This window comes from Narcine bancroftii, chromosome 2, assembly GCF_036971445.1.
Source record: "Narcine bancroftii isolate sNarBan1 chromosome 2, sNarBan1.hap1, whole genome shotgun sequence".
Taxonomy (NCBI): domain Eukaryota; kingdom Metazoa; phylum Chordata; class Chondrichthyes; order Torpediniformes; family Narcinidae; genus Narcine; species Narcine bancroftii.
Genome location: NC_091470.1, coordinates 73263310 through 73288942, shown reverse-complemented (window position 1 = coordinate 73288942; position 25633 = coordinate 73263310). Strand labels below are relative to the sequence as shown.

Below are 25633 nucleotides of genomic sequence, written 5' to 3'. Positions count from 1 at the left end.
CAGTAAACAGATAATAATGTCTACTTTGTAGTTCCATGTCATTGTATCCAACTCATCAATAATCTAATACTATTTCCTTTTTTCCTCATATTGTAGAAGGGCTGATTCTGCTTACTAAGTCTATGCTTCCCACAGAACTTATTCTTCACAAATTCTAACCACCTTCCTCACTTTCTACCGATCACCTACTGACTGGGGCACATTTTAGAGTGGCCAGTTAACCCATCAATCGACACATCTTTCGGAAGATATTGGAACATGCAGTCACTGGGAAAACTGGTGGCCAATAACCAAGATTAGGAATGTACCTAGATCTATGAGGCTACAGGTCTAATAGAGCTAAACAAGAAAATCTGCAGATGGTGGGGTCTGGTGCAGTACACAAAAGTACTGGAGAAACTCAGCATCCATAGGAAGTAAATGGCAATCATTGTTTCAGGATGGAGTCTGGGGGAAAAGGTGACTGAATACAAAAAGTAGGGAAAGGAGAGGAACAGTTGCATTTTGTTAGTGTCAGTCATTTTAAAGTGTTAAGCTGAGTACTCAGTACTTTAAGTGAACAAGATGGGGGGGATTCAGGAATATACAAATTCTAGTTCAGCATCAATCCATTCAAGGGAGAATCAATAAGAGCTAGTGCTGCATTAATGCTAAGAATGTCTGTGCTATAAACCTTCCTGTCTAAACCAAACCCAAGATTCAGTTTTCGTGTGAACCATCAGAACAATACATGATGACTACAACGTTTGTGATTAAAGGGAACTAGGGCTGGAATCTCCATCCACTGAATCTCTGCTTCATACATCTTACGATAACGCAATTGCGCAACAGTGCAAAATTGAAGTCGTTTCAACCAGGCACAGGAACCGCCTCCACCGAGGTCGCTCCGAAAAATTTAATTGCCCTGGTCCTCGATTGTTCCTCTATTTGGAGATCAGTTGATGATTCAGCGAGAAAAATGCATTAACATTGCGGCTACCCAAAACAAGCCAATACCCTACTAAAGCAAATGCACTGCACAGATTCTGGAACTTATCAGAAAGGAGTCCCCCAAAAAATTCAACTTCAGTTTTGAAAAACAACTCACATTCGCGATGGAAAGACTTCAATCCGTTCCTTCCCCGACATGTTTTGCTCTGGAGGGGTCCGCTATCAATTGGGAGGGGAGGAGGTGGGAAACCCCCCAATAACCTTCACAAGCTCCGTTCAGCCTTGCAGCGACGATTCATTGGAGTTGGACCTCCAGTTGCGTTCGCAGCTCGGCCTGCCGCTCGCCAAATCAGGTGACAGCCGGAAGTGACCGCTTCCCCCACGCCCCTCGACCCTAACCAGGGACAGTGTTTATGGGCGTAAACAGTATCTCGCCGACGTTAGCTGCTTCCCTCCCTCCGTCATCCGAGGCTCTGCCTCCAGGCCGGCTTTGCGGTATTTACGCCAACGGCGAGGGGCATCTCCGCCGAAGTAAGATGGCGGCTGCCATGTCTCCCGGATCGTTGCGCGTTGTCCGCCGTGCGGCCCCTGTCCGGCACCTTGTCAGTCACAATCCAACTCAGATCGTGGAGGTAAAGCAAAGGGCCGTCAGGAGAAACCCCCGACCATCAATTTAAACGTCACGTAATTCAGCAGGGCCACTCGTTCGGACGGTGGCCACAGAACCGGATGTGACCTCAGATCTCCGGATGCTGCGGGTCGCGCCTGCGCAGTGCCAGCTCGGAAGAAACTTTGGGGCCTGTGGAAGAAGCCGGGTGGAAGGAGGGATCTGGCTTGACTAGTTTCTGCCCGTTGGAGGTGTTGCGGAAAGATTCTGATCAGGTAGGTGTGAGGGCTGAAGTTTGCGGAGGTCCGTTCCTCCCACGCCCCTAGTAAGGGAGCTGAGGATCGGGTTCCAGGCTGTGGCCTAATTCAGACACGTTTATCCGCAACCTGGGTGTGATTTCCACCTGAATCCTTTTAACTTCGATTTTAAGTCGCCCAAAACTTGGCAGATCCAGTTGGGGCCTCCATTGATCATCGCTGATGATCCATTGCTCCCTCACATCTCTAAACCACTTGAATCTTTCCCCCATTTGCCAGACCCTGTGTCCTTGTTTGTGATGTGTGATGGAGAAGCAGGGTTGTTGAAATATACCGCTGGAACATTGCGTCATGCTGGCCTGGAATTTTTGTCTACACGTATCTTACGTTTTCTGCATTTGCATTTGACTTGAAACAAACTACTAATTGATGGCAAAATGGAGCATTTAGCAAGTGTGATTTACATCAATGAATTTTGTAGTTCATATTCTGCCATGAATAAAGATTCCAGTTTTGAGCCCCAAGCCGCTCATGCTCCCTTACCCACCTCTCCGTCATCCCTGGTACTTTCCGCTACCACACAGCTTGCTTTTGCACCTCCCACGCCGAGATTGAGGGACCAGAACACCTCTTTTCGATTCACAAGTGCCTCCTTCAGCATCATCGACAGCATTCAATGTTCCTCTTCTACATTGGTCATCAGAGTTTTTTGGTCATCTGTCTACAATGCCATCCAGCTTTATTGCCATTTCATTTCCCCTTTTTGGTCCCTGCACTGGCCTGTCCATCGCCACTGCCAGAGTGAAGTCTAACATCAACTAGAAAAATATCTGTCTGCAGCCCAGCGGTAACATTAAATTTCACAATGTTAAAAGTTCAGATAATGTTTAGTTTCCCTTCTGAGCTACTTCTGTTCTTCTCACCCATCCAACCACCTCTCCCCCCCCCACACCTATTCTGATCCCCTTACCCCTCTCACCCATGTTTCATTTGCAGGATTCCCATGCCCTTCTGACCCATCTGTCCTCCCTCTCCCATTAATTTCCATTAAATCACCTTTGTTGTCTTCACATTATATTTCAGCACTGGCTACTCACCACCCCCATCCATGAATCTACTACTCCACCCTTTATAACTCATTTACCTTCACCTGGCCGTCTTCCTGCGCACCCCCTGCAATTTTTTCTCTTGCCTCCTTTTCCTTTTGTCTTACACCTGATTCCAGACGTCCATCATCCTTCATTGTTTGCTGGTTCACCAATCCCCATACCTTGATGAGGGGCTCAAGCCTGAAATATTTTTTATGATTCTTTATCTTTGCTATATAAAGCACACTATTTGACCAGCTGAGTTTCTCCAGCATTGTGTTTTTACAGCTCCCATTCAACCCCTCCCAGTGTGTTGAAATACTCACTAAGACCTCTCTGCAGTCTCAGTCTCACTGAAGGGTTCAGAACTGAAATGTTGACCATTCTTTTTCTACACCAGTGTTGCTTGACCTACTGAGATCCACCGATGGATTTTTTTTTTGTAAATCTTTTCACTTTTCATGGAGGCCAAAATTGTCCAGTGTGACTGGATACAGTTATGGCAAAGCATCCTCTTGTAGTGGAATCATCTTGCGCTGATTTGATGCTGCAGCTCCATTGACAGACATCTGATGAAATAAATAAAGTATATTTGCCTTAACCTTGGCGAGTCTGTTGTCTATCTCATTGTCGATCCTTGCATCTGATGAAATGGTGCAGCCGAGATAGGTAAACTGGTTGACCGTTTTGAGTTTTGTGTGCCCGATGGAGATGTGGGGGGGCTGGTAGTCATGGTGGGGAGCTGGCTGATGGAGGACCTCAGTTTTCTTCAGGCTGACTTCCAGGCCAAACATTTTGGCAGTTTCCGCAAAGCAGGACGTCAAGCGCTGAAGAGCTGGCTCTGAATGGGCAACTAAAGCGGCATCATCTGCAAAGAGTAGTTCACGGACAAGTTTCTCTTGTGTCTTGGTGTGAGCTTGCAGGCGCCTCAGATTGAAGAGACTGCCAAGGCAAGTAGCGCCTTTGGAAGACTACACAAAAGAGTCTGGAAAAACAACCAACTGAAAAACCTCACAAAGATAAGCGTATACAGAGCCGTTGTCATACCCACACTCCTGTTCGGCTCCGAATCATGGGTCCTCTACCGGCACCACCTACGGCTCCTAGAACGCTTCCACCAGCGTTGTCTCCGCTCCATCCTCAACATCCATTGGAGCGCTCACACCCCTAACGTCGAGGTACTCGAGATGGCAGAGGTCGACAGCATCGAGTCCACGCTGCTGAAGATCCAGCTGCGCTGGATGGGTCACGTCTCCAGAATAGAGGACCATCGCCTTCCCAAGATCGTATTATATGGCGAGCTCTCCACTGGCCACCGTGACAGAGGTGCACCAAAGAAAAGGTACAAGGACTGCCTAAAGAAATCTCTTGGTGCCTGCCACATTGACCACCGCCAGTGGGCTGATAACGCCTCAAACCGTGCATCTTGGCGCCTCACAGTTTGGCGGGCAGCAGCCTCCTTTGAAGAAGACCGCAGAGCCCACCTCACTGACAAAAGGCAAAGGAGGAAAAACCCAACACCCAACCCCAACCAACCAATTTTCCCTTGCAACCGCTGCAATCGTGTCTGCCTGTCCCGCATCGGACTGGTCAGCCACAAACGAGCCTGCAGCTGACGTGGACTTTTTACCCCCTCCATAAATCTTCGTCCGCGAAGCCAAGCCAAAGAAAGATTTGCCTTAAACTTGATAGTACCATCCAGATTTCTTTTTTCTCTTTGTATTTAGGACCAATGTTCATGGGAATAAAATTAAAGAAAGGTTATTATCATGTCTGTGTTGGATCTTGAACAGTGATGGTTAGGTTCATTTACTCATAGCTGTTTGGCTCACTTGGCAAGGTCTCAATCTGTATATAGCTTAAAGCAAAACTGACATTAGTAGGAGTGCAGCTTGCAGCATTATCTTCAGTTACAAAAGCAGTTACTGCTCTGAACTTGTCTGATGTGAATTACTTTGCTTCCACTGTTAGTTTTGGCTTCCTTACTTCTGTGTCAGAAACATTTGTCTGGATAGCATAGAATCCAAAGCGGACATTCGCAACTGAGGGAATACTTGCATTGCACTTTCACTGTTTTGCCAAACTACGTCAGCCTCATTGAAATCAGTGAAGTACTCTTTAAGGTGTAAATCCAGATGTAAAAGGAAAGTTGCCATGGTCCATACAGTAATGTGATAGAGATTGAGATGATTGCTGAAGGGTACACATTGACTGCAAAGGTATTTTAACAAAATCCTCAGCATTTCAAAATATGTCACTGGACCTTGAGTCTTCCTAACTGGTCTTGATTAATTGTCTCATGTAAATGGTGCACATTATCAAAGATCTAGCATTTGTTCAGCATTAACCCTGGATTGTTACCTTTCAAATGAGGTTAAATAAAGTTTTGGAATATTTCCACGAGCACAGAAAGCTTGGAGGAGAGGTTTTAAAATTATGAAACCAGTAAATATGAAAGTTTTGAAACCTGTAGATTTAACAATGATTTATTTTAGTTTTGTCTGTGCAAAATTCTAGCTGCATGAGATGGTTTGCTGCATGTAGTAGCGAAACAGAGCCCAAAATGTCTTTTAATAGAAAAGATAAAGTTAAACAAGAACGTCTGCAGACATTGCAATGTGCTGGAGAAACACAGCAAGACATGCAGCATCTGTAGGATTTAGAGCTTGTTTTGGGCCTGAGCCCTTTGTTAAGGTATCAGTAGAGGTTGTCCATGAAAAAGAAAGCCAGGAGCTGAAATACCTCGCATTTAAACTTCAATCCCAGATTTGTACACTCAACTGGACTCAGTTCGCTATTGAAAGGAGCATAAAACAAAATGCTTGAAACACCCAAATGCTACCTCTTTGATATGCCTGGAAATGCACTGTGTATGTGGATGCTGTGAAAACAGAGCACATCACAAATGAGCTAATCCTATTCTGATTTTTATAGAAAGTTGGTTAACAGGTTGCTGCAAAATTATGCAACCAGTAACAAATAGAATGCATGGTAAACAAAAACATAAATTGTTTGATAAATCTTTAAAGCTGTATTTCAGATGCCATCATTCTTTTTCAATTTTTAAATTGATTTTAATATAAAACATACAATAGACAATGCACGGAGAGAATAAGGAGACATGATTGAAAAAATTACAATTTACCACAAACAGTAAATAATAAGTGCCTCATCTCCCCATACTTAGCCAAAGAAAAAAAGAGTTCACTTTATAGTAAAACCCCCTATATTAATCTAAAAGAAAACAAAAACTGGAAACCTTGGATCAGCGTTCATCAAACATAAGAAGCCTGGTCATCACCCAAAAAGAGAAACCTAATGGTATCAGGTAGGGACAGTGAATCAAAAAGTAATAGAAATTATATCGCATATAAATATTGTGTGAATGGGCACCAAGATTCTTCAAATTTAACAGAGGAATCAAATGTAGCTCTTCTAATTTTCTCTAAATTCAAACAGGCCATGATTTGAGAAAACCATTGAACTATAGTAGGCGGAGTTATGTCCTTCCATTTAAGAAGAATTGTTCAGGGTGGTAAAAGCTATCATCCGATGAGCAGAAGCCAGGCAATGGCCTACATCTACTCCTAAAACTCCAAAAAGAGCAGTTAAGGGATTTGGTTATAAGTAAATCAATTGCGAGAATTACTGAAAGAGTACCAAAGATATCTTTCCAAAACCAGACAGGATCAATGAAGCCACTTGCATATTACACCTATCACAGATTGGATTAAAATTAGGAAAAATACGGGCAAGCTTGTAATTAGACATATGCGCCCTATGTACTACCTTAAATTGAATAAGGGAGTGTTGAGCACATATTGATGGGGTATTAACTAGTTTAAGAATCTTTTCCCACATTCTTGCAGGAAAGGACTTTTGGAGCTCCTATTCCCACGCCTTTTTAAATTTATCAGTCGAGACTGGTCTGCAGCAACTGTGTTGCATTGTAAAATGAAGAACAAGAAAATTATCAGACGTAGTCGAATTGAAGTTCAGTAAAAACATTTACTCAAAGTCACGTGCTGCTTTTTAAAACTGCACATTCCAAATGATGTCATTGCATTGTGACATCATGACATCACTCGGAACCTCCCAAGCCAGTTCGATTAAGCCTCCGATGAGCCGCTACAGGTCGCAATTTTAATAACATATATATATATATATATACATATATATATATATATATATATATACATACATATATATATATATATTCAACACTTTGGAGAGGGGTTCAAACAAAAAAGAGCATCAACGATATATGATTGATAGAGCAGGGGAATGTTAGGTAATATACCATTCAAAAAATTTCTAATTTGAAAATATCTAAACAAATGCGAATTAGGCAGACCATATTTGTTTGAAAGTTGTTCAAAGGACATAAAGTAACCTTCCATGAACAAATCCCAAAAACATGATACCTTTAACCTTCCTAAAAGAAAGAGCTCGTTCATTCACAGATGCCTGATAAAATAAAATCAGATAAAGTTTTAAAAAAAAAATTAATCTAAAAAAACCTCAGAACTGAAACCATATCTGTAATGAGTGCTTGGGTTTAGGATTGTTTATCAGTATACTAACCTGGTAAGCGCAAATGGGAGGTCAGCGCCCACTGGGAAACAACTGAAAATTTCTCGACCAATTTCAATTCTGGAATTACCCATGGCGGACGCTCAAGTTTATCAGAATAATAAATCCAGAAGATGATATATCGAATATTAGTTGCCCAACAGTAAAATCTAAGGTTAGGTAATGCCGAGCCCCCATCCTTTTTAATCTTCTGTAATTGAGCTTTCTTTAGCCTAGCATTTTTATTCTGCCAAATATAGGAAGATATCTTGGAATCAGTAATATCAAAATATGATTTCAGAATAAAAATTGGAATGGCTTAAAATAAATACAAAAATATAGGTAAAATCATCATCTTGATTGCATAAATATGACCTACTAATGATAATGGGGATCATATAAAAAGGGATTGTTTCACATGATCAAAAGAAAAAAAATTTAACATATAAATCTTTAAATTTTTTAGGAATTTTAACACCTAGATAAGTAAAATGATCCCTTACAACCTTAAACGGTATATGCTCATAAATGATTACCTGAATATTCAGGGAAAGTAATTCAGTCTTGTGAAGATTTGATTTATAGCCAGGAAAAAAAACTAAATTGTAATAGCAAGGATCACATAGAAGGAATAGATTTTGCAGGGTCTGAAACATATAGCCACAAATCATCTGCATATAAAGATACTTTATGAATACTAACTCACCAAGTAATTCCACTAATATCATTGGAGTCTCAAAATGCAATTGCTAAGGGTTCCAAAGCTCAATCAAACAGCAAGGGGCTAAGAGGGTGGCCCTGTCTAGATCCTTCCTGCTGGAGCCTATACAGGGAGGACCTTTGATTGTTAGGAACAACAGATGTAGAAGGAGCATGATAGATCAATTTAATCCAAGAAATAAAACCAGGGCCAAAATTAAATTTCTCTAAAACCTCTAACAGGTAAGCCCATTCCACCTTGTCAAATGCAACCATCATTAAGATTTGATGTGCAAAATGCAACTGAATTCTTCCAGAAATCAACAAAATGAAATGTGTTTTGTTAGTCGTGGTCACAATTATATAACCTGAAAATTGGTTAATTATTACAACAGATCTTCCATTATGAACACAAGAAAACCGAATTGGCTTTTCTAATTGAAATAAATATGCTTTAACCAAGGGAAGCAAATGAACTGGGGAAATTGCTGTTTCAACACAGGTTTCAAGTTTTTCAGGTTGCCTATGATAAATTAAGAATTACATTTGCAAATGTAAGTGTGCATCTTGGCCTGTTTCTGTACTGCAAATTGTTAGATGGTTATATGGTAACATTTAAATCCTTGGTATGTATTTTGCAATAGTTACTCTGTAGTAACTCGTGACAGCAAATGAAGCCAATGCATGAAATAGTACTTCCTAAACTTCTTGTCAAAGATTTTCCTGTCCTCAACTTAACCCTAAAGGTTTTACAAATTAGGCTTGTAATTCTTGTTTGTAACATCTTGCCTATAATATAGAGAAGAGGACAAGTACAGCATTTGAGCTGTACTTTATACTGTTGTAGAATGTATCATGTGCCTTTCTAGCAACAAGGCTGAAGCAACAATTTCAGCAGCATGATGTTATTTTTCATTTCTTGTATTACTTGTGTATTCAATGTTTTGTGCAATGTGTAATGTTGTGTTCAATCCACCATCAGGTGTTGAATCCCATTGACTCTGCATTATCTCATAGCAAAGGTGCAATGACAAATCAACATGGTTGCTCTAATATACCAAAATATTATTACTTTTTTTTAGAATGCCGGCTCTCAGTTGTCGATTTTATCAACACAAGTTTCCAGAAGTGGAAGATGTGGTGATGGTAAATGTCCGTTCCATCGCTGAGATGGGTGCCTATGTAAGCCTTCTAGAATATAACAATATCGAAGGCATGATTCTCCTCAGTGAGCTTTCAAGACGACGTATCCGATCTATCAACAAGCTTATTCGCATTGGTAGGAATGAATGTGTTGTTGTAATCAGAGTGGACAAAGAGAAAGGTAATATAATATGAAGGTTGAATTCATCAGATGTAGATTTTTAAAAAATGTCTAAATGTAGTATGCGTGAGGATCAATCTTTTGATGTGTTCCTTACATTGTCTCAACTTGTCTCTTGGCACAAATGTCAATTATGTTGTTTCTGAATTAGAATGATCTTGACCCATTGCAGGATTTTTTTAAACTTTATTTATTCGTTCAAAAAACAAATGATATACGACATATACAGCAATTAAACATGAACCATTTTTTTATATATATAAAAAATCCCCCCCTCCCCCCTTCAGCCAACCACCCATTGCAGGATTTGAGTACAATCTTAGCTACACGATTGTCACATTTAAAAGATACTGAGACTGGTACTTGGATAGGAGAGGTTTAGACAGCTATGGCCCAATAGCTTGTTTGGGATGGGCTTGTTGGGCTGAAAGGCCTGCTTCCATGCTATAAAACTATGACTCTATGTACTGAACTGTCTTACATTAGATTTTCTTTGGGAGTTGTCTTCAAAAAGTCTTATAATAAGAAATACAAGTAGGAAGTCCTTAATGGGCGCCATTTAACCCTTACTCCAGGGAAATTGTTTATTATAATATTTTAAGAATAACTTTCCACACATTCAAATAAATTAATTGGTTCTGAAGAAGACCTTGTAAATGCAAATATGGTTGTCTAAATTAATATCCTTCCCCTTTAATGTAGGTTAAAAATATGTGAACCTATTTCCAGACTAGCTGCGATTTGGTTTGTTTCCACTGTAATATTCTGTAAAGATTGCAGATTTGAAGCTATTTGGTTATTTAGCACATTTGATGGATTGCCTGAAGGATTATTTAGTTTTATTTCCCTGCATAAGAGTAAATGCTGAAGGTTTAAAAATTAGTTTAATTTGTGAATTAATAACAGGATTAACCTGAGCTGTAGGCTGTTGACTTTGTGCAAGGGCTTTGGTTAGGGATCTACCACTGATGCATAAAGAGATGTACAGATGAGGTAAATTTTCTGGAGCATGATAGCCATTTGGTTTTATTTTTTAATAACATTTCTTGCAAAGTTTTAAAATGGTTATAACTGTGGTTGACTGTGTTGTCCTGTTTGATCCAGGCTACATTGATCTCTCCAAGCGCAGAGTTTCGCAAGAAGAAACCATAAAATGTGAAGACAAATTTACCAAATCTAAGACTGTAAGTGTTTTCATTTTCCTAATACATCAAATGAAAAAGTTTGATCTTGGGTTAAATGCACCAATTTATTGTTAACTTGCTCTAAAATTGATTGTGGATTTGTATGACAGCAAGTTTATTACATTGCACACAATATATTTTATGAAATACCTGTGGGATGTATCCACCAAGCTTGGTTTTCCAGTCTCTTGTTTTGGTGCACTTGGACGACTCTGCAGGATAATAAAATAAGTGTTAAATATATCTTTTCAAGAACACAATACTCAATCCTATTTATTTTAAAAAAGACTATTTCCATTTTATCTGGTTGTATTTAAAATCGCTTCATAGATTCCATTGCAAAGCGGTACTGAACCCAATTTTTCTAGTTCTTAATACTGGATTACAGAATAAGTTTTAGATTGATCTTTTGGCTATTTGAATTATTATACCAAATAGTGGATGAAAAAGCACAGCTCCAAAAGTAAGCTTGGGGTTTTTCCATCTGGTTTGCTTGGTTATCTTCATCTGGATAGCATTTTGACTACAAGAATGACTCAGTTTCAAAGTGAATTGGTATGATATTCTGTGGGATATCTCCAAGATTAAATTCTATCTTTAAATTAATTATTTTTAAAATAAAAACACAACATTGATACTTATTAAACTCTTGAAGCTTTTTTTTTCATACTTTTTAAAATCAGGTATACAGCATCTTGCGACATGTGGCAGAAGTACTTGAGTACACAAAAGACGAACAGCTAGACTCCCTATTTCAGAGAACGGCCTGGGTTTTTGATGAGAAGTATCGGAGGCCTGGATATGGAGCTTATGATGCATTTAAACATGCAGTTTCGTAAGAATGAACTTTACTTCATTAAAGGGGAATTTTCTGGGAAAGAACCTTCTATCTCAGTTGTAAACAAGTTAATTGTCATGTACTTCAATATAACAGAATTGTCTTTGTCACATATACCTCTTGACAACGGGGAAAATTCCTCTGCAAGAATCTTGGAATCTGTTTATTATTACCATTAGCAAACTGTGATTAAAATATGTTATGTGCTACCAGCCTGAATGTTTTCACAGGATAAATTTATACCTCCTGCACTGCAGTAATGTTTTATAAATTTACTCAACATTATCCTAGTTGGAGCAATTAACTTGTTTGCCTCTTGATGGAAATTGCTGTTCCTCAATTTAAGTTTTAGTGTCCTGCTGTGTCATAATTAATTGTAATCCATTTCTTCCACCTGAGGACACAATCTTTAATTTGCTACTTGTGCCACAGTCTTTTCAAAATATTTCAACCCATATCAATAATGACGGATTTAGTATGAAAAATGTGCCTCAACTCCTTTTAATTAAAGGCCAAAGTAAAATAATATTAGAGGTGAATGGAAGATTTGTCAGATTATTTTCATGTACAATTTTACAATTGGCTGTTACAGTAAGAGGCTTTTAATACAAATGGTTAAATTTTAAATTGGCCAAATGTTTCTTATGCTTTCAATGAGCAGCATTGCGTTATATATAATACTCATTTGGAGGCTTTTGGCTCCTAATGCTAATCTTTCATCCATTCTAGATCTGAAATTATACCTGTATTTCTATTGTAATTTGTTCCATTGACTCCAATTACATTGGGATTTATTTTTCCCTTTTACTTTTAACTTCAGAGAAGAAAAAGAATGAATTTTTAACACCACCCTTGTTGGAAAAAACTATTATAACAAATGAGACAATATTAATTATTTGCACATCAGAAGTGCCTTGAAAAATATAATGAAAGGTTTGGACAAATTTGTTCTGCTCTTTACATATTTAAGATTCATTATTGGCAAAGTGATCAAACAATTTTTTTTTCTACATGCACTAACTCTATTTAGAGTTGATGTATTCACTGTAATGCTTCCTAGAAACTACCCCTTCTATACAAGCCGATACCAGTGATTCACTGTAGCTGGTGCATACCCTGTCAACACTTGTAACTACAGAGGGATTACTGAGTTTTGATTGTATTGCTGAATTCCCCCCCACCCCACAAAGCATCAGGACTGAAAGTAGCTTTACCAATTCTATTGTTTTTTAACTTTGAGAACAATTCATTGCAAGCAATTTGAGTTTATTAAATGCCTTCCTGGTCTGTGTGATTCAGCTTGTCAGAAGAAATCATGATCCCAACGTACAAGATCCTTGAATGATGGAAACTTTCTTTTCACAAGCGTTTTTTTTAAACAAGTTTCTTTATCTGATTGTACATCATTCTTATTTAGTCTGGCTGTAAGATTTATTCCCCTTTTCTTTTTGTCCTACTTCTGAAAACTCCTGTGCAGTGACCCTACCATTCTAGACACTCTGGAGTTGACAGAAGAAGAGCGAGGTGTATTACTAGAAAATATTAGACGGCGTCTGACCCCACAGGCTGTTAAAATTCGAGCAGGTATGTTTGTTATTATGGATTGCAGTCAGGGCACTGGGCAATTAGTTCACATTTTCAGTTTGTGTGGGGTGGTTGATTGGGGTTTAAAAAACACTAATGGAGTTCATTGAACCATATTCCTGTTTGGTAAATAATTCATATAGATTATGTAAATTCCTCCTCACTTGTGCTTACTTGGCTTTAACTTTCCAAAGAATTCAATGGTTTGATTTTATTCTCTCACTCAAGAGATTTTCCTTTTGTTAATTTGGACAGCAATTGTTGCATAGCTGATTTGAGTGAAGAAAGAGTTGAGGGTGCAGAGAATATTAAGAAGGGGCCTGTGTCATACTTTGGTCTTGCCTGTCAAACTTGCTTGCTCACACTTCTGGATTTGATGCATTCTGCAGGAAGATGTTTTCTCTGCCTCCACTTCTCACCACTCCCCCACTGTGATTCAAATTAATGTCACAATAGATGGAATGATCGTGCAAGTATTGACCGCCTTCTGTCAGACGATATATGTATTAACGCACCTACAGAGTGAACTAAGTTTATAACGCAGTCTTCCACTTTTTTTTTCCCCAGATTTAATTCATGGTCTACTAGAGTTGACAGCTTTGATACAGTTTATTTCACTTGGATTTTGAACTTGTGGTTTTAAATGGTGTTGTGTTAACTTTGTCTTGACAGGAAAATTAACTTAGTTTATTGATAGCTCATACATTTCTAGTTGGTTTGTTCTTATTACATGTTAAGCACTTATTTTCTTTCATTGAGAAGGTCCAAAAATATTTAATCAGAGAAAACAAGCCTTTTGCACTCTTGATCTTGTGTTACTGGCATCTTGCCCAGAGCAGAAAGCCATTTGTCACCAAACTGCTTGAAGCAGTTTTTTTGCATTGTGAATGTTGGGATATTAACTCACTCCTTGGCAAACTGGTTAGAAGAAAATGACTTTCTGGGAGAAAATGAAGTAGAAATAAAATTGGCTGAATTGGAATGATTTGGAAGTTTATAGTAAATTTATCCTCTACAAACAAGAAGTTATGCAGGGCTCTGTGCTGTAACTCAAACACTGTTGCTTATCCATCACTTCTCTGCTCACAGTTCCATACTGCTGTTGAGTAATGCTTGAGTTTTAAAATTCTGATCTATATATTCACATTTTTTTTCAAGATGTATTTATTGAGCATCAAAAACAACTTCATACACATTACAGAGATGTACATTGTGGTCCTATTTTTTTAAAAAAAACAAAAACAAATATTCACATACACTCTCATATTCAAGCTGGGACCCCCACCCCCTGACCACCTTGGTATTTTTGCTGACAGTATCATTGGTATATTACCAATTGTACTGGTGCAACCATCTCACAGTCTTTTACTCCATAAGTGCTCGTAATTCAGAGAAAATATAAAGGGTTGGCATTTAAGGAAAAAAAATTCCAGTGGACTGTCTTAGTGTATATTTGATTTCCTCCAGTTTAATAAAGAAATGATATCCTTAATCCATTGCTTAATAGGAGGACCCCTATCACTTCCAGTGTAACAAGATTAGATAGATGCTTGGTTAATCGGGATGTAAATCCTATCGCATCTTTTTGCAGGGAATTTAGGGAGTTGTCAGAGATTCCAAATCTCTGATGTGTATTCAACAGGCAGGGTGGCAGATTGACTTTAAATATTTCAGAGTGTGTGCTCAAGACTCCGCTCCAGAACCCTTGCATTTTGGGGCACTGATAAAACATGTGACTTGTAAATACATTTCTTTGGCTTGGCTTCGCGGACGATGATTTATGGAGGCGTAATGTCCACGTCAGCTGCAGGCTCGTTTGTGGCTGACAAGTCCGATGCGGGACAGGCAGACACGGTTGCAGCGGAAAATTGGTGGGTTGGGGTTGGGTGTTGGGTTTTTCCTCCTTTGCCTTTTGTCAGTGAGGTAAATACATACAGCACGGTTATAGGCCATTTCAGTCCATGAGTCCGTGCTGCCCAATTTACGCCCAATTAACCTACACCTCCCAGTACATTTTGAATGGTGGAACCCCTGGGAAAAGCCTACGCAGACACGGGGAGAAAGTACAAACTCCATACAGACACACAGGATTCAAACCCCAGTGCCGATCTCTCGTACTGTAAAGGAGTTGCGCTAACCACTATGCGAACCATGTCGCCCTAGGTGGCAAAGGGGAGCCATTACACCTATTGCATTTGTCCTCTATTTCAGGATATAAGGCTGTCAGTCTGAATTTTGAAAAATGAACCCTATGAGGCACCTTGAATTAAATTAGTCCCAAGCAAGCGCAGCAGGAGGTGGTGGAACAAATATTCTCTTCCCACAGTTTCTCCTCAACTTCCATTTAACCAGTTCAGATGGGAGAAAACTTTTGATAGGGTTTCCCATTCATCTGATATTCCAACTGACAGGCATTTCCCCACTACCCCCAACAGCAGTGGTCAAATTCATTAGATTATACATTTAGATTTTGTAGGCTTTATCACCTTAATTGAGTGGAAGCATCAAGGTAGTTTCTCTTCCCCCCCCCCCCACCCCCAACGTACAAATGAATCTGCATACATGCCCACATACTGTACTTACTATAATCATCCCTGTATTAAGACTAAGCCATGGGGATATCACTTTACATCCTCATGGTCCAAATGCCCTTGCCCCTAAATGTCGAGGACTCAGAGTGAGCTCAGGTAAAACAGAAACATTGCCATCCCTCTGGCAAATTTTGAATTAGATTTACAAGCACATTGCAAGGCACTTCAGTCAGTTCTGTCATTCTGCCCAATAAATTTGTGTATAAATTTAACAGTAGTATTCCCATATTATAGAAATCTTAAAATTCCACCTTAACGACCTTAACAAGTTTGGTAACTGCAGAGTAAAATAAGAAGGCCAAATTAGTGGGAGCACCCCGATGTATTTTAATCAGTTGTTTTTCAACATCTTTACATATACTCTTGCTTCTTCAGCTGAGATGAAAATCTTTCACCTCATCACAGTGAGTGATCCATAGTTGGGCTGAGTAGATTAACCCGTGTCAGACCCTCTGGAGGGTATGCAGTTCCCATCTGATGTCGCTGCCTGGGCTCAGGCCACTTTCACAGTAAGATCGGGGAAAACTGAGATAGTCACCCCCTTCAGTTTTTCCTCACAGCATTCTCTGACGTGGTGTAGGACATCCATGCAATTACTGTAATTGTGAAGTCTAGCCATTTGGTCCTGGTATCAGCCGTAGGGTGCGGTGTGCTCAGTCACCAGTGGCTTTTTATTCAGTCAGAATGCCTCTTAATAAAGCTGAAATGTTCTGTGTTTTTACTCATGCTGCTGGTTCCTTCAAGGACCCCCACTATCCTGATGTTATTTCTCTGGAACTTCTTCCAAATCCTCACATCTGTTTTCTTTTGCATTGAGCAGGTATCATTGGTAGACTCTGACATTGAACGTTCTATCTCCCCAACAGTATCTTGAATTTCTCTCAGTCTGGTGTCTGTGGATACTTTTTCAGCCACAAATTGCGTTTTTAGTCAATAGCACTGTCTTAAAAGCGGCCAGTTCTCCAATACATATTCTTAAATCCATTTTAATGGTCTCTACAATGTCTTTACGAAGTTCAGTCAGCTTTAGCCTTTGCATTTCATAATTGCACTACCAAGCTACTGAGCCCTACACACAATCTCTAAATATCTGACTTTTTCTACTGTTAACCAAATCCATCATATAGATATTTTCCATAATTGTGTTATACATCCTTATCATCTAATTTTATAACACTGAACTGAAATGAGCTCTTTATTCCAACTTGTCCGTGTCAAATAGGTTGTCGACCAAAGCTAGTCCTATTTGCCATTGTTTAGACCATGTCCCACTAAATCTGTCTGAATAGTTTTTAAATGTTGCAATTGTACCCACCTGTTGGTTCCTCTGGCATCTGGTTCCACATGCCTACCACCCTGTGTGTGGGGGGGATAATAGTTCCCCTCTGGTCCATTTTAAATCATCTCTGTCTTATCAGATTTTTGTATATCTCCTTTAAGGGCTCCCAATACTCCAGGGAAAAAAGTATAAGACTATTGAGCCTTTCCTTATAACTCAAGCTTGTCAGTCTCCATCATGTTCTTATTTTTTTTTGTAATTTTTTTAAATTGGACATGACAGCACAGTAACAGGCCCTTTCAGCCTTTGAGTCTCTGCCACCCAATTACACCCAATTGACTTAAAACCTGGTCCTTTTTTGAAAGGAGGGAGGAAACCCACAGACATGGGGAAAGCAAACAAACTCCTTGCAGACAGCGCTGATTCAAACTCTGGTCGCTGGCGCTGTAACAGCTTTGCAATAACCGCTGTGCTAACCGTGCCATCCACTCTTTGCAGCTCAATGACACCTTCCCTAACAATGTCTGTCTCATAATGGTCACGTGCTGCTTTAACCTGACGTCCTGTATCCTGTACTCAGTATTTCCTTGTGGTTCATGGTGAAGTTTTGTTTAATAATCTCCCATCAAGGGCTTTGGGATGTTTTGCTAATGGTGCCACACACATATTATGGTTGGTCATTTTTCAATGGAGTGTCCTTTCTCCCTCCAATTTCAACTAGCTTCTAAATTATCCTTTTCTAGATATTGAAGTTGCATGTTATGGCTACGAAGGTATTGATGCTGTAAAAGAGGCGCTTCGAGCTGGTCTAGAATGTTCTACAGAAAGCATGCCAATTAAGGTGAGTATTGGAGAAAAAGATGATGCTTTCTAATGCATGCCCTCTAATATTTGACATCTTTACTCTGATCATGGTGAGCTTCTTAACAAAAGGTATAATTACTGTGAACGTAATGCAGTTTGGGACTATTGATGTAAGCTTGTGAAATCCTTGGCTTTCAGTTTGTTATTTGGTACTATGTGAAGAAATGATTTGGGTGCCGTTTAAATAACAAAAAAAATTCAGGTACTCAAACAAAATTAATGAAGAACGTATCAAGCAGCAATTAGGTGAAATAATTTAGGGGACCATGTCATTTAGTTTAATTTCTGTTAGCTAAATTGGTTTTGTGAAAACTTTGAACTCCAGAAGTCAGTTTTTTTTCTCCAAATGTATCGTAGTGAATAACTAAATTGCTTGTAACTCATTGGTGCTGAACTGTTACTTCCCTGTCCAGATAAATCTAATAGCTCCTCCACGATATGTTATGACTACCACCACACTTGAGCGGACAGAAGGTCTTTCTGTTCTAAACCAAGCTATGTCTGCAATTAAAGAACGTATCGAGGAGAAAAGAGGAGTTTTCAACATCCAGATGGAGGTCAGTCTTATTTGTTTTATTTATATATATTATTTGTTTATATATATATATATATTTATACAGGATAGTGGGTGTGAGGTGGGCTGCTGGAGAAGGTGGTAATATTTAAGAAAAAAATCCACAGACACATGGATTGGATAGGCTTAGAGGAGTGTAGGTGAAACATAGGCAGGTGGGATGAGTGGAGTGGGTCATTTTGATCAGCAAGGACAATATTACGACCATTTCTCTCTATAACCATTTGAGCAACGTGCACGCTTCATTGTTTTGACTCATTAATGAAAAGTCCATTCCAAAGTAGCATTGAGTTTTTCACTGTTTATTTGAACTCTTAGGAACATAGGAAGTAGGAACAGGAGTAGGCCAAAAATGGCTCATCGAGCCTGCTCCGCCATTCAATATGATCATGGCTGATCTAATTTATGACCTAACTCCACCTACCTGCCTTCTCCCCATTTCCCCTAATTCCTCTATCATGTAAAAATTTATCTAACCGAATTTTAAATATGTTTAATGAGGCAGCCTCAACCACTTCCCTGGTTAGAGAATTCCAAACATTCACTACTCTCTGGGAAAAACTATTTTTCCTCATCTCTGTCCTAAATCAACTCTCCCGAATCTTGAGACTGTGTCCTCTCGTTTTAGTTTCCCCGGCCAGCTCAAAAAACCTTCCTACATCTATCCTATCCATACCCTTCATAATCCTATATGTTTCTATATGATCTCCTCTCATTCTTCTGAACTCGAGCGAATACAATCCTAGATGATTTAATCTTTCATCATAAGTCAACCCCTTCATCCCAGGGATCAACCTAGTGAACCTCCTCTGGACCGTCTCCAAAGCCAGTATATCCTTCCTCAAATATGGAGACCAGAACTGGACACAGTACTCCAGGTGCGGTCTCACCAGTACCTTATACAGTTGCAACATTACCTCCCGACTCCTGAATTCAATTCCTCTAGCGATGAAGGCCAACATTCCATTTGCCTTCTTAATAACCTGCTGCACCTGCAACCTAACTTTTTGCGATTCATGCACAAGCACTCCCAAGTCCCTCTGCACAACAGCATGCTATAGTTTTTCACCCTTTAAATAATATTCTTAAAACAGTAAACGCAGAATCAGAATATAATGTCATGAAATTCGGTGTTTTGTGGCACCATCATACTTCTACATTAATTTTATACCATCTTACCACATCACTGTAGAAACAAAAAAAAATAATAGTGCAGAAGTAAGGCAGTGTCTTTGATTCATAACATTGATTATTCAGGAATCTGATGGCAGTGGGGAAGAAGCTGTCCCTATGCCGCTGAGAGCTCGTCTTGAGGATCCTGTACCTTTTCCCCGATGGTAGCAGAGTGAAGAGGCTGCTTTCTTAAGAAACCTCGTGTAGATGTCCTTAATGAATTGAAGTCTGTTGCCTGTGACAGACTTCTGCAGTTTATTCTTGTCTTGAAAGTTGGCACCTCCATACCAGAGTGTAATGCAACCGGTCAGAATACTCTCCATGATGCACCCGTAGATGTTTACAAGAGTCTCTGGTGACATGCCGAATCTCCTCAGATAACTAACAAAGTATAGCTGCTGGCATGCCTTCTTTGTGATTGCATCAACAAAGAAGGAGATGGCTCCAGGACAGATCCTCAGAAATGTTGACATTCAGAAATTTGAAGCTCTTGACCCTCTCAACCCTTGAGCCCTCGATGAAGACTAGGTTGTGTTCCCCTGATTTCCTCCTGAAGTCCACAATCATCTCCTTGGTTTTGCTGAAGTTGAATGCAAGGTTGTTATCGTGGCAACAGTCAATGAGCTGATCTACCTCCTTCCTGTACGCCTCCTCATTGCCGTCTGTTATTCTGCCAACCACTGTGGTGTCGTCAGCAAATTTGTAGATGGCATTGGAATTGTGCCTGGCCACACAGTCATGGGTTTATAACGAATAGAGCAATGGGCTGAACACACATCCTTGGGGTGCGCCTGTGTTGATGATCAGTGGCTTTGTTTCCAATTCTTGCTGACTGTGGTCTTCCGATGAGAAAGTCAAGGATCCAGTTGCAGAGTGGGGTACAGAGGCCTAGAGTTTGTAGCTTCTTGATAAGCACTGAGGGAATAATGGTACTGAAGACTGAGCTGTAGTCGATGAAGAGCAGTCGCATGTATGAATTATTGTTTGAGGTGGTGAGGGCCAGCAATATTGTATCTGCTGTGGAGCGATTATGATGATAGGAAACTGCAGGGGTCAAGATCTTTGCTTAGATATGTGTTAATTCTGGCCATGACCAGCCTCTCAAGGCATTTCATCGCAGTAGAAATTAGTGCTACTGGGCAATAGTCATTGAGGCAGCTCACACAACTCTTCTTGGGTACTGGGATGATTGATGCCCTTTTGAAGCAGGTGGGAACCTCCAACTGTCATAATGGGAGGTTAAAAATGTCCATGAACACTCCGGCTAGTTGGATGTGCAGATTTTCAGTACCCTGCCAGGTATGCCGTCTGGCCTGTCGCCTTGAATGATAAGGGTTCACCGTCTTGAATGATGTTCTGAAGTTGCCCTCAGAGACAGACACCACAGATCCTCAGTCTTCTTTTCAAAGCATAGAAGGTGTTCAGTTTATCAGGTAGTGAAGCATCACAGCTATCTATAGCATTCACCTTTGCTTTGTAGGCTGTACTGGCCTCCACTCCCTGCCATAGCTGGTGTGTATCTGTCTCAAGCCCCCTTTTGAAATTGCCACTTTGTTTCGGAGATGACCTTCCTCAGGTCGTACCTTGACTTGTAAAGATCTCAATCCCCAGCCTTAAATGCCCTTGTCCTCTCCCTTGTCAGGCTGTGGATTCTCTGATTCATCTAGGGCTTCTGGTTGGGAAACACCTAGTATGTGCATGTGGGCAAACACTTGTCCACACAGGTCTTGATGAAGTTGGTGACACTTGCTGCATATTCATTCAAGTCTATGGAGGAGTTCTTCAATATGTTCCAGTCAACTGATTCAAAGCAGTCGAGTAGACGCTCCTCTGCCTCCCGCAACCATACTTTTGTCGTCTTCACCACTGGTGTTGTGGTTTTCAGTCTCTGCTTGTACACCGGGAGTAGGAGTGCAGCCAGGGGATCAAACTTGCCGAAGTGTGGTCGTGGTATGGCTCAATATGATTTCTTCAAGATGGTGTAGCAGTGGTCGAGTGTACTGGATCCCCTGGTCTCACAAGTGACGTGTTGATGGTAGTTTGACAGAGACTTCTTCAGATTGGTCTGATTGAAGTCTACTACAGTGATCAGGAAAGCATCAGGATGTGTTGTCTCATGCCTGTTTATCACAATGCTCAGTCCCTTCAGTGTCTGCCTGACATTAGCCTGGGGCAGAATGTACACTGCAACCGGGATGATGATGGTGAACTCTCTCGGCAGGTAGAATGGGCGGCACTTGATTGCCAGATATTCCAGGTAGATATTCTTAAAACAATTAATAAATAGACAATAAACTATTAATATGTGAATACTTTCAAAAATACGTAGTGAAAGAAATTATCTGGACAGTCTACAAAATGTAAAAGCAAGATTCAAAAATAACTCTGTTTATATTATATATGCAGAAAAAAATCTTGGCTTATAGAGACACTCCAAGAATTTGTAAACAATATGTTAGCTGCTAGTTTCTTGCAAATACAAAACAACTCCGATTATCCAACATGGTAATTAATGTTGGATAAATAGTTTTTTTGGAGAACTATTTTTTTTAAAAAAAAACAGCCCAGTAGCAACAGCAAATCACTTGTAACAGTGTTTAAGCCACATTAAAATAATGTTTAATTCTCACCAAAAAAATTGTTGGCCTCCACCATTCACCAACACCTCCCCACCGAGGTCTGCGCTCCTTTCTGGTAGCCCAAGGTCTCCAGTCAGTTCAGCTCCGAAAAATTTTGGATAACTGAGAATATCTGATTTGTTTCAGATATCTTCATTCAAATTTTCTTTTTAAATCGGATAAATGAATATTTTGGAGAATCCGATTTCTTATAGAGTTGAACTGTCTGTGTTTCCAAGTCATTTTAACCATTACAGGTTGGACTGAAGGGTCTGTTTGCATGCTGAACGACTCTTAACTTCTCTGCTTTTATTTCTATATTAAATCATGTAGTCCAATATATGGGTTTATGATGGTGGAAAACATTGTGGTTGTGAATGTACATCCCATTAACTTAGAGCTCCAGTAATTTTGATTGCACCACGACACAACCCAAACACTATGCCGAGGTAAACGTGCTTCAAAGAATAATGTGGCCCTGATGGGGAAACTAGGTGTGGATGGTTTAGCCTTTGAAGCATTGAACTGGTTCACTTGAAGGCTAAATACTGATGCCTTAGGAAACAACTTGCACCCAGCAGGACCCAAATAAATGAATGGTTTGAGATGTTCCATTCTACTGAACATTCAAGTCCTCCTGGTCCAACTCCAGACTTGGTACAAATCAGCAACTGTTGGTTGTAAACTTGACCAGAGTGTAAGGGAGTTGATCACTGAGGGGCAGGTCATTTTGGGGCATTCAAATACTAGAGTTTTCATAAGAGGTGACTTCAGAAAAAGTCAGTGCACAGGCTTTCCTCTTCCAAGATTCTGGAAGTCCTGTACATTTAAGGTAGCAAATGAGACTACACTCTTTAAGAAGAGGCTGAGAGAAAACTGAACTGTTGGTCTATTGTCATGAAAACTGCTGAAGTCTACAAAGGATGTATTAATAGAATACCTTGAAAATAATATAAATATTAAACTGAATCAATATGGATTTATGAAAGCAAAATAGCATTTGAGTAATGAGTTTTTAATTTGAACAGTTATAGGGAGAACCAGGGAATGTGGTGCATTTCATCCCCTGGAAAGCATACAGTAAGGTCTGATGTGAGTTTGGTTAACAATGTTAGAGTACATGAAATTGGGGAAATGTACTGATGTGAATTGGCAATTGATTATTAGACAAAAAACCAAGAATGAGAACACTCAGTTTGGTAGGTGTTTGGAGATTGTTTAGTGGGGTACTGTGGGGTCGGGTACTTGGACTAAAAATGTAGAAGAAAACTTTCTGAAATTTATCAACTTCTTGAGTTCTACAAGCCTGATGCCAAAAGGACGTTTCCTGACTGAGAAGTGTGTGATGTGGAAGCACAGTTTGAGAATGAGACTTTGAACCTTTATGACCGAGTTGAGGACCGTGAACCTTTGCATACAATCTCATTTCGACCTCGTCACCTTATTATTTTTGCATTTGTTGTGGTGTTTACAGCCCAAGGTGGTTACCGATACCGATGAGACCGAACTGGCGAGACAACTTGAGCAACTGGAGCGGGAAAATGCTGAGGTCGATGGAGATGATGATGCAGATGAAATGGAAGCAAAAAATGAAGATTAAATACCTTCTTTTTTTTGGAAATTGACAAGGGAAGACCAAATAGACTGCAAAGCTCAATATTGGACGTATCCAAAATATTCTATATATATATATCTAATTTCTCATTTACCTAATGACTGGAAATTGGTCTGAACTTTTTCATATCCAATATAAATCGAACCAGGCTCTTTTTTTTTCAAAGTTGTAACTGCTAGAATTTTCAAATGTCAGCCACTCAACTTGTTGCTTTACTGTAAAATTCACAGCAGGACAGTTTTTGAATTTAGAACCAAAAAAAATCACTAATTGGTGCTTAATAAGTGTGTGGCTTTTCTGGAAGAGAGGGGGCTTTTTTGGCTCCTAAAAGATTGTATTCAGAAAACAAAATAAACACTGGCAAAATATGATCTTTGAAACTTCAAGCCTTTTGTTTTTATTTGCACTTCTAACACTGCAATACCATCATCAGTAACTAAGCATTTGACTTGGTTTTCTTTGGATGCAAATTGAGACTGCCCTTTGTCAATTTGATTTAACTCCTGCAAAGCTGTTTTTGTGCTTTGAATGTATAACTTGCAATGCATAAAAATTTGTATGTATATTAAAACCACTTGTTTAAATCACTGAATGTGGATTATTCTATTTGTGTGAATACAATCGATAAAGTAAAATTGCAAGTTTGTCCACTGAGCACATAATGTTTCACTTCAAGGTTTTGGTTGCGATTTCAATACAGTTGTACAACAAAATTGCTGGGGAAATTTGCAGATCCCGACTTGCTGAGTTTCTCCAGCACTTTTTTTTTATATTGCATTACAATCACAGCATTTGCAACTTTCCTGTTTAACTCTCGACTGTTGTGCTTTATTTGAGGCCCACATAATAGCTAGCATTTAAAAAATCTGAAAGTGCAATTGAACTTCACATTCTTTTTGTGCAGCTCAAATATTTGCAACTTTCCTGTTTAACTCTCAACTGTTGTGCTTTATTTGAGGCCAACATAATAGCTAGCATTTAAAAAATCTGAAAGTGCAATTGAACTTCACGTTCTTTTTGTGCAGCTCAAATATTTGCAACTTTCCTGTTTAACTCTCAACTGTTGTGCTTTATTTGAGGCCAACATAATAGCTAGCATTTAAAAAATCTGAAAGTGCAATTGAACTTCACGTTCTTTTTGTGCATCTCAAATATTGGCCGTAATCTTCACAAGCAATAACGTGCAAATTAGAGGCTACTCGTTCTCTATGCCGGTGAAACAATCTATTGGCCTAAAAGTAAGTTGTAGCATTAACACCTTCTTGACACCTATGACTTTGTGGTTTGGTACTACAATGACATCTACAAATTTGCTGACAATACCTAAAAAAAGGTGATGAATCAGCATACAGGAGGGGGACTGAAAACTTGGCTGAATGGTGCACCAACAACCACCTTGCATTCAGTGTCACAAAACCAAGGAGCTGATTGTTAACTTCAGGAAGGGGAAACCAGAGATGTACAATCCAGTGATCATTGGGGGATCAGAGGAGGAGATGGTGAGAAAATTTACATTGTTGGGAGTTGCGATCTCTAAAGATCTTTCATGGCATCATGAAGAAAGCACGTCAATGCCTCTACTTCCTAAGGAGTTTGCAGAGGTTTGGTTTGACATCAGCAACCCTGGCAAATTTCTACAGATGTGGAAAGTGTGCTGAGCGGCTGCATCACGATCTGGTATGGGACATCAATACCCTGAACAGAAAGCCCTGGAAAAGGTGGGCACGGTCCAAGACATCACAGGCAAAACCCACCCCACCATCGAGAAGATCTACAGGGAATGTTGCTGCTGGAGAGCAACAACAATCATTAAGGATCCACCCAGAACATGCTCTG

The 25633-nt window shown here is 39.7% G+C and overlaps 2 protein-coding genes and 1 long non-coding RNA gene across 3 annotated transcripts in view; 1 reads left to right on the top strand and 2 right to left on the bottom strand.

The window, feature by feature from the left end:
- Nucleotides 1–1674, bottom strand: part of atp6v1d (ATPase H+ transporting V1 subunit D) — a 40909-nt gene extending 39235 nt beyond the window's left edge. The window contains exon 1 of the mRNA XM_069917095.1: nt 1088–1674. Coding sequence (XP_069773196.1) covers nt 1088–1128 — 41 coding nt within the window. The 5' untranslated portion in view covers nt 1129–1674. The remainder of the gene's footprint in view (nt 1–1087) is intronic.
- LOC138753739 (eukaryotic translation initiation factor 2 subunit 1) lies at nt 1396–24177 on the top strand. The gene is made up of 8 exons (XM_069917094.1): nt 1396–1812; nt 9236–9477; nt 10582–10661; nt 11345–11496; nt 12977–13083; nt 17697–17794; nt 18231–18374; nt 23657–24177. The coding sequence occupies exons 2-8, from the start codon at nt 9237–9239 to the stop codon at nt 23780–23782; spliced, it is 948 nt and encodes a 315-aa protein (XP_069773195.1). The 5' UTR covers nt 1396–1812; nt 9236; the 3' UTR covers nt 23783–24177.
- The window catches only part of LOC138753741 (uncharacterized), a 30959-nt gene continuing 15574 nt past the window's right edge, over nt 10249–25633 (bottom strand). The window contains exon 3 of the long non-coding RNA XR_011351400.1: nt 10249–10873. This is a non-coding gene — a long non-coding RNA (uncharacterized lncRNA). The remainder of the gene's footprint in view (nt 10874–25633) is intronic.

What these genes read in the sequence shown, in the direction of transcription:
- LOC138753739 (XM_069917094.1), top strand. Translation starts at nt 9,237, where the DNA reads ATGCCGGCTCTCAGTTGTCGATTTTATCAACACAAGTTTCCAGAAGTG. An exon ending in GCATTTAAACATGCAGTTTC is followed by an intron (nt 11,497 to 12,976) that starts GTAAGAATGAAC and finishes ACTCCTGTGCAG; the next exon opens with TGACCCTACCATTCTAGACA. An exon ending in TTTTCAACATCCAGATGGAG is followed by an intron (nt 18,375 to 23,656) that starts GTCAGTCTTATT and finishes TGGTGTTTACAG; the next exon opens with CCCAAGGTGGTTACCGATAC.